This window comes from Petromyzon marinus, unplaced genomic scaffold, assembly GCF_048934315.1.
Source record: "Petromyzon marinus isolate PM22_M1 ecotype Great Lakes invasive population unplaced genomic scaffold, UKy_Petmar_22M1.pri1.0 PM_G_Scaffold_41, whole genome shotgun sequence".
Lineage (NCBI taxonomy): Eukaryota > Metazoa > Chordata > Hyperoartia > Petromyzontiformes > Petromyzontidae > Petromyzon > Petromyzon marinus.
In genome coordinates this window covers 754,739-767,621 of record NW_027422993.1, presented here as the reverse complement: position 1 = coordinate 767,621, position 12,883 = coordinate 754,739, and the positions used below count along the sequence as shown (strand labels likewise).

Sequence of the window (12,883 nt, the reverse complement as noted above, 5' to 3'; positions counted from 1 at the left end):
TGTGACTGCGTTGCGATCGCGCACCCGTGCAACTGTGTACAGTACTGTGCGGCGTGTACGGGCATACGTGGCGATTTTCGGTGGTGGCCAGTGCTCGCGTACCGTGATATCGCTCAGAGAGAGGAACACGCAAACTCCAAATATACAGCAGCAGTAGCAACAGCAGGCAGTGTCAGGGTCGTGGATTGAACCCACGACCTCCTTGTAGACCGGGCGAGGTCGTCAACATCTCCTAGCCACCGTGGGTGCTGACCAGAATGGATGTCTTGCAAGTCTCTCGGTGGAGTCTGGCCACGTCCCTGCTGCATTCTTGTCAATTTCTCGTTTGACGCGTGCCAACTAAATGTGAGAAGCCATCTGACAACCAAATATAACCATGATAGAGGTTTGTTTGAATCTTGACTTAAAAGCTGTCGTGACTGCAGGAATTCATTTTCTTTGAGTCTTTCGGTAAAGTCAACGGGGGGTTTCAAAATTAATAAATTAAAAATAATGAATAAAAAACCTCGACGTGCCAGTCTCAACACAAAGCAGTCATCTTCAGGTGTGGGGGCATCAACGGGAGATCAGATTCAGACACTGTTCAGCTAAAGGTGTGCTGGAATCGACGATAGAATCTAAGAATCGTTTGTTAATGCATTGAAAGAATGGAGAGAATCGATTTGAGGATTAAGCCGCAGATCGATTCTGATGGATCGAGTCGGGAAAGAATCTTAACTACAGAATATCATTTGGGTCATTTTTGTGTAACTCAAGATGAGATTTCTGATATTACCGCGTTTTGTAAATATTTACATAACCAATAAAAATTTGTGTTTATTTATTCAGACCGCGCCAATGCCAACGCGAGTGTTTATTGTTGATGGTGAGTTTTGTAAATCCGTCGTACGGTTAAAAAGAATAAAGTTTTCCCGTAAAAAAAATAAAAATCTCTCCGCCTTGGAGCCAATCAGGTTTCAGTTTCTCCCCTCCCACGTGACGCGAAGTTTTCTGGCTCCTCCCCCTCCACGCTCGCCGCCATTTTGAGAGTCGTGAGGGAGGTGAAGCCTGCGGCCTTGACAACGACGAAGATTCACCAGGGTCAGTGACAACCTCACACACACACTGTGACAACCTCACACACTCACATACTGACAACCTCACACTCACACACACTGTGACAACCTCACACTCACACTGTGACAACCTCACACACACACACTGTGACAACCTCACACACAGTGACAACCTCACACTCACAACCTCACACACACACTGACAACCTCACACTCACACACACTGACAACCTCACACTCACACACTGACAACCTCACACTCACACACTGACAACCTCACACTCACACTGACAATCTCACACTCACACACTGACCTCACACTCACACACTGACAATCTCACACACACACAGACTGACAATCTCACACACACACACAGGCTGACAATCTCACACACACACACACTGACAATCTCTCACACACACACACAGGCTGACAATCTCACACTCACACAGGCTGACAATCTCACACACACTGACAATCTCTCACACACACATAGGCAGACAACCTCACACACACACAGGCAGACAATCTCACACACACACACTGACAACCTCACACACACACAGGCAGACAATCTCACACAAACACACAGACTGACAATCTCACACACACACAGGCAGACAATCTCACCCACACACACAGGCAGACAATCTCACACACACAGGCAGACAATCTCACACACACACACACACAGGCAGACAATCTCACACACACACAGACTGATAATCTCACACACACAGACTGACAATCTCACACACACAGGCAGACAATCTCACACACACAGACTGATAATCTCACACACACAGGCAGACAATCTCACACACACAGACTGACAATCTCACACACACACACACTGACAATCTCACACACACATGCTGACAATCTCACACACACACAGACTGACAATCTCACACACACACAGGCAGACAATCTCACACACACACACTGACAATCTCAAACACACACACAGGCAGACAATCTCACCCACACACACAGGCTGACAATCTCACACACACACATAGACTGACAATCTCACACTCACACAGACTGACAATCTCACACACACACACTGACAATCTCAAACACACACACAGGCAGACAATCTCACACACACACAGGCAGACAATCTCACACACACAGACCAATAATCTCACACACACAGACTGACAATCTCACACACACAGGCAGACAATCTCACACACACAGACTGATAATCTCACACACACAGGCAGACAATCTCACACACACAGACTGACAATCTCACACACACACTGACAATCTCACACACACACATGCTGACAATCTCACACACACACACAGACTGACAATCTCACACACACACAGGCAGACAATCTCACACACACACACTGACAATCTCACACACACACACACAGGCAGACAATCTCACCCACACACAGGCTGACAATCTAACACACACACACACAGACTGACAATCTCACACACACACAGACAGATAATCTCACACACACACTGACAATCTCAAACACACACACAGGCAGACAATCTCACCCACACACACAGGCTGACAATCTCACACACACACAGACTGACAATCTCACACTCACACAGACTGACAATCTCTCACACACACAGACTGACAATCTCTCACACACACAGGCTGACAATCTCACACTCACACAGACTGACAATCTCACACACACAGGCAGACAATCTCACACACACACAGTCTGACAATCTCACACTCACACAGACTGACAATCTCTCACACACACAGGCTTGATAAAATAAAATAACACAATAAAATTCTCACGACGTTTCGGCCACAACACAAGCGGCCTTCATCAGGTGAAGGGACGAGACTGTCTGGAGGACAGCGCTGGAGCAAACACAGCCACGCTCAGATCACGACCTTTAAGCTGTGTAAGAAGAAACAAAGCGCCTTGACAAAGAAATTAGCATATAATTTAGCATTTAAATAGCTGAGTGATTAGCTTGTGACTGGTCACAGAAATGGCTATGTTAAAGTTAAAGCATACACATCCGCAGAGGCACCCCTTGACAAAGGAATTAGCATTGAATTTAGCTAATCACTCAGCTATTTCAATGCTAAATTCTATGCTAATTCCTTTGTTAAGGCGCTCTGTTTCTTCTCACACAGCTTAAAGGTCGCGGTCTGAGCTTGGCTGTGTTCGCTCCAGCGCTGTCCTCCAACAAGTCTTGTCCCTTCACCTGATGAAGGCCGCTTGTGTTGTGGCCGAAACGTCGTGAGTATTTTATCGTGTTATTTTATCAATTTATTATTTTATTCTCATTCTACGTGGTGGTGACTTTACCGAAAGAACCAAAGAAGATCAATCCTTGCAGTCACGAAAGCTTTAAATCGAAACAACTGCCTTGTTCAGGTCACGAGCGCGAGGGGTGACGTCACGCGGAAGGGGAGGGGTGCGGGGGGGGGTCCGTGACGTCACACGGTCGCCCGCAACCACTCTCCCGCACCGTGACGTCACGCGTGCCTCATCCCCCCCACCGTGACGTCACGAGCGCAGCTGCAGGGTGACGTCACCGAGCGTGTGGATTGCTGTGAGGTAAAAACAACACAAAACTATATATTTTTTTCTATATCTCACATTAAACACTTCGGGGTTCATATCAAGCAGAGGGCTGTTATTTTATGTTGCCGAGTAGTTTGATTATAAATACAATTTTACACGTCTTTTTTTTTAAGACTTTGGAGTTGCTACGTCTGAGGGGGGTTTTTTGTTCTTAATTTTTTTTCTCACCCCTTGAAGGTCACGAAACAAGCGATAAAAAGTGCGGGAATCCGAGTGTTTATAAACTACAAAAACAATATTACACGCTAGGGGGGAGGGGTTAACAGGTCCCTGCAGGGTGGGCTGGTAGGAACATTGGAATTTTGTCAAGTCTCTGCGCTGTCTATTGCTGATTTTACACCCCAACAGCACGAGATTTCACTTCGTTAAAGTATTGAAAGGGGACGGACGGACGGACACATTAATCTATTGCAGGCTGGTACACTCAGTTTACAATCTTCGCTACTACCAGTATAAAGGATGTCAGTGACAAGAGAGTGGCTCTCAATGACGTCACTCACGTGGTTAAACAAAGGATGACAGTGACAAGAGAGTGACTCTCAATGACGTCACTCACGTGGTTAAATAAAGGATGACAGTCACACGAGATTTCACTTCGTTAGAGTATTGAAAGGGGACGGACGGACGGACACATTAATCTATTGCAGGCTGGTACACTCAGTTTACAATCTTCCTTCCTACCAGTAAAAGTCGCCTCATAGTAGTGATGAGACACCACGTCTGAGGGTTACCCTCAGACGTGGTGTCTCACTAAACACAAACAATAAAAAAAGCGCGGGAAACCCTCAAAAAGTTGTGAGGCGATGGATTTAATTCATTTATTTTATTTTTTATTTGGTATCGCCCTGTGAGCCACGACCCAGCGTCGCTTTCGTGAGGGCGAAACTTTCATCAGCCTCATGGGGTCCACAACATTTTACTTTGCTTGGAAATACGACGTTTTACACCCCCCCCTTCCATCCCCAGCGATTCGATTGCTGTGCAGGGTTTGGAATGTGCTAGGAGATGTTAACTACCTCGCCTGTTATCATCACGGTGACTAGGAGATGTTAACTACCTCGCCTGTCATCATCACGGTGACTAGGAGATGTTAACTACCTCGCCTGTCATCATCACGGTGACTAGGAGATGTTAACTACCTCGCCTGTCATCATCACGGTGACTAGGAGATGTTAACTACCTCGCCTGTCATCATCACGGTGACTAGGAGATGTTAACTACCTCGCCTGTTGTCATCACGGTGACTAGGAGATGTTAACTACCTCGCCCGTTATCATCACGGTGACTAAGATATGTTAACTACCACGCCTGTTATCATCACGGTGACTAGGAGATGTTAACTACCTCGCCTGTCATAATCACAGTGACTAAGAGATGTTAACTACCTCGCCTGTTATCATCACGGTGACTAGGAGATGTTAACTACCTCGCCTGTCATCACGGTGACTAGGAGATGTTAACTACCTCGCCTGTTATCATCACGGTGACTAGGAGATGTTAACTACCTCGCCTGTTGTCATCAAGGTGACTAGGAGATGTTAACTACCTCGCCTGTTGTCATCACGGTGACTAGGAGATGTTAACTACCTCGCCTGTTATCATCATGGTGACTAGGAGATGTTATCTACCTCGCCTGTTGTCATCACGGTGACTAGGAGATGTTAACTACCTCGCCTGTTATCATCACGGTGACTAGGAGATGTTAACTACCTCGCCTGTTGTCATCAAGGTGACTAGGAGATGTTAACTACCTCGCCTGTTATCATCACGGTGACTAGGAGATGTTACCTACCTCGCCTGTTATCATCACGGTGACTAGATGTTAACATCCTCGCCTGGCCTACAGGAGATCGTCGGTTCGCGCCCAGGCCCTGACCACGCTTGCTCCTGCTGCTGTATATTTGGAGTCTGCGTCTCTCTCCCCATGTTGATTGCGTGGATTTGTCTCAGGGTCCTCCGATTTTTCCCGATACGGGGCCATCCATTTAGTTCGTTGTCATGGAGGGGGATACCCAAAATGCGTACGCTTGCATATGGGGGGGTCTACTCACAATGTACGCATAGGAAATGGGGGGGGGGGGGGTTGAAGCCTCGATAATAATGCAGCCGGCGGTGGACTATCTGTTTGCTTAAACACGTTAATATTAATAATTGATCGTTTCTGCATGGATTACATATCGGCCGTTCTACAGGATTCTAGGGGGTGGGGGGGTGGGGGGGTGATGCGTCAGGCGAATGTACGTAGGCAGGTGGGGGGGGTGTTTAAAAAGTCCGCGTGCGTACGGGGTCAGGTTTTGACAGATTTTTGCGTACGCACAAAAGGGATGGCCCCTACACATTTAGATACTGTACAGCACTGTACACGGAGTGATCCCAGCTGTCCGGCAATGGTTTGTGTGATCACTCTCTGTACTACAGAGTGGCATGTGTGTGATCTCCATTGGTTTCCTCCGAGTTTCCCTCCCATAGCTAAACCCACAAACACAGTGGAACTGGTACTTGCCAGAACCACATCCCAAAGCTAACAGATTACCTGGAAATGACTCAGTGGGGGGATCACAGCAACATCGCCCCCTCTTGTGCAAACTTGGCAGGACCCCTCCTGAAGAAGAGTTGAGACTCAGTGGGGCTTTCCTGAGCAACAGGCGTATTCATACATTAACAATACGGATGAATACAGACGGCACATTGAGTGTGGCATGCAGTCATTATCCTCTGCCATTGTCAATCGACTTCTGGAACGAAAGCCTCCCCAATTCGTCCCAATCTCAAGTGGTGAGGACTCAACACAGCCAGTCAGCCACTGACAAGCTCACTCACCCATTAACTCACTCACCCACCACACTGCAGGTCACAGCAGCACATTCGCGCAGCTAGTCAGCCACTGGCAAGCTCCCTCACCCACTAACTCACTCATCCAACCACCCACTCATCACATTGAAGGTTACGACAGCACGCTAAGCCAGCCAGCCACTGACAGGCTCACTCACCCACTAATTCACTTGCACCCACTCACCAAACTGCAAGCACAACAAGACACTCACTGAGCCAACCAGCCACTGACAAGTTCACTCACTCACCCACGCACGCATCCACTTACCCACTCACCACATTGCAGGTCACGACAGCACTCTAAAGCCAGTCGGCCACTCACAGGCTCACTCACCCACTAACTCACCCACCCACTCACCAAACTGCAGGCACAACAAGACACTCACTGAACCAGTCAGCCACTGACAAGTTCACTCACCCAGAAACCCATCCACTCACCCCACCACCCTGCAGGTCACAACACACTCACCCTCGCAGAGGTTTTTGGGCAAGCGTTGCGCACTTTCAGATGCGCTTCTGCGTCCGTCTGGAACCATTTTCCTTCCGCTATTAGGAATCCACTGAAACTGTGCATTTTAAAATCATCTAGATTGAAAACTAATTTCTTTTGCACTGGTCTTTGTGTTTAGTTTCTTGTCCTCTACCCGTACCTCCGATTAGCACGGTTCGCTCTGTACGGTGTGAAATAAGTTCAACGTGCATACACCCAGCCCATCAGCCACTTACAAGTTCGCTCACTCACCCACAAACTCATCCACCCACTCACCAAACCGCAGGTCAGAACACTCCCCCTGCTCAGCAATTTAGCCTCTAAAACCGTCGCTCTCCCAACTGATTTCTGTTTGCTTTGCCATCGTACTTTACCTCACTTGCTTCCGTCATTACGCTGACCAAGATCTCTCGCCGCCCTTAACGAACGAGCACGCACCCCGGCGCTCTCTCTGGAGCTCTCAGCCGGTCAGTAAACGGCAGGAGCTCGCAAAAAAAAACGCGAACGCATTTCGTGCGCTCCATGCGAAAACGTGTTTCACCCGCGATTCGTTTCCCTCAACCAGAACGGCGGCGACTGGGAACAGAAGAACTGGCGGCCCCCCCGGGGCCAGTGGTCAGGCGGGGAGGAAATGTCGGCGCACGAAGAAATTCTGGTGTGCAACTTGAGGAAGTGCCGGCGCATTGTTGGCGACTTCGCCTGGGTCACCTCCTGCTCGCACCTCTTTTGCGACGAGGACGGCGAACGCGAGTTCAAGATGGGGGCGGCCGCCTGCCCGGCGTGCGGCGCCTTGCCGCGCGGCATCCTGGACGTGGTGCGGGTCTGCTTGAACCCCCCCGAGGAGCACAAGTCCATGGTGCTGGCGGGCCTAAGGCCGGACGTCATCCAGGAGATATGTTCGCGGGCGCTTTCATTCTGGATCTTTCAGGTATCGGCGACGGATCGGTGACTTTTTAAAAATAAAAATTATTTTTAAAAAGTAACAAACTGAAATGTTTTATATTTTAGCGGATAAAGTCCCACTGAGCTACGTAACCTCTTTTTTTTGCAGAAGCGACCTGGCCATCACGAATGATAGCCAAACCCAAGCGGCTGTTATCATCACGTGGAAATTTACAGCAGTCAAATACTCTAAAACGCGTTAGATGTCGTTTTTAAACATTGGGAGGGAAAAACCAGAGGACCTGGAGAAAATCCACACGGCCACTGGGAGAACGTGCAAACTCCAAACATAAGTAGTGACTAACTCGGAGACAAAAAGACTTGGAGCCACTTCTTTATTTAGCGAGCACCATTGGAATGACGCAGTTAATATTTAGTCCGTCTATTATCGGTGGCACTACTTAGAACATGTACAGCGTTTAAGATGTCACTCTTGAATTAATTTGCGTGATTTATGAATATTTTTCTCCTGCTGGGTTCTTTCGGTAAAGTCACGTAGAATGGAGATAAAATAATAAAAATAATAACAGAATTTATTATGTTATTATTATTTTAATTTTTATTACAGAATAAATTCTGTTATTTTTTTATCTCAATTCTACGTGGTGACTTTACCGAAAGAACCCAGAACATGAATCCCTGCAGTCAAAAAAGCTTTAAATTGAAAATTATGAATATTTGTTTTTCATTCTTTCGATTTTTTTTTGGAGCTTCGTCATTCCCAGAGGCTTCGCTAACCGAGTTATTCTTCTACATGTAAGTCCCCTTGCGCGTATGGCTCTTTAACCGATTAAAAATACGTTTAATCAAATTTTCCATCTCGCAGGTGCACCAGGAGAGACTGTATCAGGAACACTTGGCCGCGAAATCAAAGAGGCTCAGGGTGCAGTCTGAGGACCGCTTCAAGCAGGAGATCCAGAACAAGGTCACGGAGGTTGCCACTCTGAAGCGGCAGTTCTCGCTTGCCAAGAGCGAGCTGGCCAAGTTCAAGAAGAGGTACAACGAGGCTGCCGAGAAACTGCTGGAGAGGGACCGGGAGCAGAAGAAACTGCAGGTCTCGTACGATCGCCTCCGCCTGCGATCCTACGCTATCGACGAGGGGAGACGCGCGGAGGAGGAGGAGGCTCCGAACGGCGCGGCGTCCTCGCCGTTCATAGTGAGATTCGGTAGGGCCGTTTGAACTTTAGTAATAGGTTTTTACCCTTTTAGCTGGCACAAAAACTGATACCTTTATTCAAGGCATCATGTTTGCAATAACCACAACACAGGCAGTCAAAATGCAAACAAAAAAGAGACAACTCTGATAATAATATTGGCAGTGTCCTTGAATTTGATTGGTCCACACCCGAGACGGCTTTTCTTAGAGCCTAGTCTCCACTGGTGTTGGACCAGAAGACGCCAAAAGGCGTACAACTCAAAAACAGCGCACCATCAGGGAGTATTGAGGGCTCGGGGTAAGCCTTTATATTATGAGACCTCCTCTGCCAGTAACAAGATATAGGAATAGGTTTTTACCCTTTTGGCTGGCACAACAAAAACTGACACCTTTATACAAGGGATCATGTTTGCAATAACCACAACACAAGCAGTCAAAAATGCAAACGAAAAGAAACAACTCTGATAATGATATGTTTGAACTTTGTTAGGAACCGACCAAGCAGGGAAAATGGGGATAGGTTCATACGGTGACGTTTTGTACGTAATGTCATTTTTTCCCCCACCCCCCCCCCCCCCCCCCTGGTAGCAGCGACGTCGACCCCGCGAACGTCGCAAGGCGCGGAGGGAAACGCGTGGAGCTGGATGATGACGACGCCTCCGCGCTGCCGCCCCGGGGAGACGGAGTTTGCGCCGAGGCCGTTGTTTTTCAACGGCAGCCCCCCGGGCAGGTCGCCGCAATCCGACGGCTTCCTCCGCTTCCCCTTCCCCGCCAAAGCCGCGGTGACCGGAGCCAGGAAGTGACCTCGCCCCGGTAACAACGCGAGAGTCCTTCCCTTCGCGCCCGCCTCCCCGCCCTCCAATGCGGTCGCAAGGGGTTCCCCAAAAAAAAAACTCGTGGGGAAAAAAAACGACGCAGAAAGGACCTCGCCCACTGGCCTCACCGCGCATCAGATTCCTGTGGTCTTAACGCTGCCCGCAGGTCATCTGCCTACTCCCTGCGGCGCTTGGCAGGAGCCTCTCATCGTTACCGCCAGTCGATTGCCTCCTGAGTGCAAACGGAATTCGAATCGGAAATATTTATTTACGCTGGAGGTAGGAATCCGACAAGCTGTGAAGCTCTTTTCCCACAGACTTGTGGTCGGGGGCACCGGGGTAAAAACGTTACAGCGACAAACAAATACAAAAAACCCCACGTCGTGCACAAGCGTCACGGGGTCCACGTGTCCGAGCGCGTGGCTCGTCGCCCCCGTCAGTTGTGTTCGGAGAGCCGCTCGCTGGAGATTTTCACGCACGACGACGATAACGCCGCGTCATTGAGCTATCGTTTGTGATGGCCGGGTCGCTTATGAAAATAGCTGCGTAGGTCGGTGGGTCCTCGCCTGGTAAAATGAAAAAAAATTTGTTGAGTTTAGTTTCAATTCGTTACTACTTTAGCGCACACCAATTGTGTTCTGGGAGAGCAAACCCACAACGTTGACAGTGGAGTTTGACGTCCCGCTTGGTGATCACCACCAGCGGCAGTAACTAAACGACCGCACTCCGTTCAAGTGACAAACGTCTCCCATTGGCCGTGCCGGGTGGGGCTCACAGGGTTACGTCACTTTCACATCCATCAGAAACTTTTGTTTATACTGGAGGAATCCGTGCAGCCCTACAGGAGGTTGTAGGTGCGATCCCAATTCTGACAGCTGCTGCCGTATATTTGGAGCTTGCGTCTCTCTCACTCTCTCATCATCATTATCACCACAGTGGCTATGAGATGTTACCTCGCCCGGTCTACAGGAGGTCGTGGGTTCGATCCCGACTCTGACAGCTGCTGCTATAAACCGTGGCCGATGAGCGACCGCTTTCGATCCCGCCGCTTTGCGTGCTGGAGAGTAAACCCACGACATTTACCGCTTGAGCACCGTGAATTTTTTTCCGGCGGGTAGGTTGCCGGGTGTCGTCGTTGGCGTTCGGGGGATGGGGGACAGGCCGGTGGTGGCGGCGCTCGTGACGGCACAGAGGGGTGGTGCCGTTTAGAATCTCGCTGCGGCCGACCCGGGAGTTACCGTGGTGCGCGTTGTTTCTCGATGCTGTGTTGGAGTAAGTGCTGTTCACAGGAGGGAACCTGTTCCATTTGTTTTTCATTAAAAAGTTTAGGACTTTGCGGCCACCAACAACCCTTCCTTTACATTACACAGACCACCCATGCAGGTCGACACAACAACCGCCATTCGCCACTAAGTGGCGGTGACCTCACCACGTCGCTTGTGCCAGGCTATGTGCATGTTGAGGCCACGTGAAGTGTCGAAGGCCCGCTGGTAGGAGGTTATGGGGCAGACCCAGGTGCCAGGGGTCCACTGACTGAAATGAATGGCCGATGCACCACCTGTGCCCTGTACTGTGCCAACCTGCTGTGCTTCAGCCACCCGGCGCTCTGCACGTTGTTGCTGGAGGGCAGCTGCCTCCAACTGCCCATCAGCAGCATTCACGAGCCTCCTCCAATTAGGCCGATCTAGACACCACTGGTACCAGTCCACTCAGCTCCACATCCTCTTGTACCACATCACTCCATCTCTTCTCTAGCTCGTGCCGTGCTCGTTTAGCCCCCTCTATCTGGCCGAACAAAAGCTGTTTAGGCATGTGGGCTACATGACCCAACTAATGCAACCTTGCCTGCCAGAGGAGCTCACCGATGGGATTTTGTCCAGATCTTTCAAAGATCTGTGAGCTCCTCACACAATCCAGCCTGGTTAAACCTAGGATGGATTGTAGGCAGGCCAGCCTAAATGTTTCTAACCAGGGAAGATTTTCCTTTAGGGGGGTTTACATTTTGCAAGCGTAGAGAAGGGAGGGCATGACTGGCCGAGAAGATCGAAGCTTCATAGGGAGTGACAGACCAGGTAGCTTTACGCAACTGATGGAAAGTTAATGCCGCTTGACTGACTCGGAATGAGACCTCTGTTGTCAAACCGGAGCTGGTCATGAGCACACTGCCCAGGTATGGAAAACTCTTCACTCTCTCCACAAATACAAAGATCCCCCATATAGCCTTAACAGGCCGGCATGGCACATGAAGGGGTGAGTGGCAAGCACAATGCCACATCAGAATTGGGTATTACAGATAGGTAGCCTGCCGCCAACAAAAGAAAAGCTCCAGCAGTTCTATCCATGGCTGGGTGAGCACGTCCCTACTTATCAAGCATTGTGCTCACCATTGTACCGAGTCACTTAAACGCAGGCGAGCTGCTGCTTCTGTACTGCATGAAAGTGACGTGGCATGTTATCGTGAAACACCTCTATAGGCGTATCTTCCAAAGCCTCCAATTGGTGTGCAAGCTTTAACCCACATTACATCGCCAATACTGACTAAAATAGCACCTTCATCTACTGGCAGAAATTTAGTAACACGCTTTTCAACATGATTACAAATCAGAACCTCTGAGTGCGTGTGATCCAGCCACCGTTTAACGCACTAAAACATCGCCTATTGATAATACTCATGTTTAGTTTCATATCGCGTCATCATTCAATGCAAATTGCATCTCACCATCGCTGAGGAACCTCAGGCATACAGGCTGTGAGCCAACACCAACAATTAGCCAAGCTCTGCAGTCCTCTGCAAATTAAGTTAATGAGTGTTGATACCTCCAATTCGCACAATTGGCTCTGTACCGTGCAAAAGAAGTTCAACATACACGCATACAGAAGGGACCTACAATATTTAGTCTGCACTTTGCTGTACTGCCTTCTTCCGGCGTACCGGGGAGTGGCACCTCCTTGACGTCCATGGGAAGGGATTTTCGCAAAACGTGTGCGGTCCAGCCAC

The 12,883-nt window shown here is 49.1% G+C and overlaps 2 protein-coding genes across 3 annotated transcripts in view; both read left to right on the top strand.

Moving 5' to 3' along the window:
* The first annotated feature begins 998 nt into the window (after positions 1 to 998).
* Positions 999 to 11,221, top strand: LOC142917096 (E3 ubiquitin-protein ligase CCNB1IP1-like). 2 transcript variants are annotated; one of them, XM_076061794.1, is made up of 5 exons: positions 999 to 1,080; positions 3,441 to 3,623; positions 7,538 to 7,900; positions 8,741 to 9,070; positions 9,659 to 9,813. In XM_076061794.1, exons 3-5 carry the CDS (start codon positions 7,604 to 7,606, stop codon positions 9,716 to 9,718), a joined length of 687 nt encoding a protein of 228 aa, XP_075917909.1. In that variant the 5' UTR covers positions 999 to 1,080; positions 3,441 to 3,623; positions 7,538 to 7,603; the 3' UTR covers positions 9,719 to 9,813. The 2 variants fall into 2 exon arrangements, with proteins under 2 accessions (XP_075917909.1, XP_075917908.1); XM_076061793.1 differs by having other exon boundaries at positions 1,001 to 1,080; positions 8,741 to 9,080; positions 9,659 to 11,221.
* LOC142917082 (uncharacterized) overlaps positions 11,035 to 12,883 on the top strand; it is a 39,873-nt gene continuing 38,024 nt past the window's right edge. The window contains exon 1 of the mRNA XM_076061780.1: positions 11,035 to 11,070. Coding sequence (XP_075917895.1) covers positions 11,035 to 11,070 — 36 coding nt within the window. The remainder of the gene's footprint in view (positions 11,071 to 12,883) is intronic.

Excerpts from the sequence above, each read along its gene's own strand:
- LOC142917096 (XM_076061793.1), top strand. The coding sequence starts at position 7,604 with ATGTCGGCGCACGAAGAAATTCTGGTGTGCAACTTGAGGAAGTGCCGG. Across the intron at positions 7,901-8,740 it reads TTTCATTCTGGATCTTTCAG|GTGCACCAGGAGAGACTGTA; the intron begins GTATCGGCGACG and ends TCCATCTCGCAG. Across the intron at positions 9,081-9,658 it reads GCCGTTCATAGTGAGATTCG|CAGCGACGTCGACCCCGCGA; the intron begins GTAGGGCCGTTT and ends CCCCCCTGGTAG.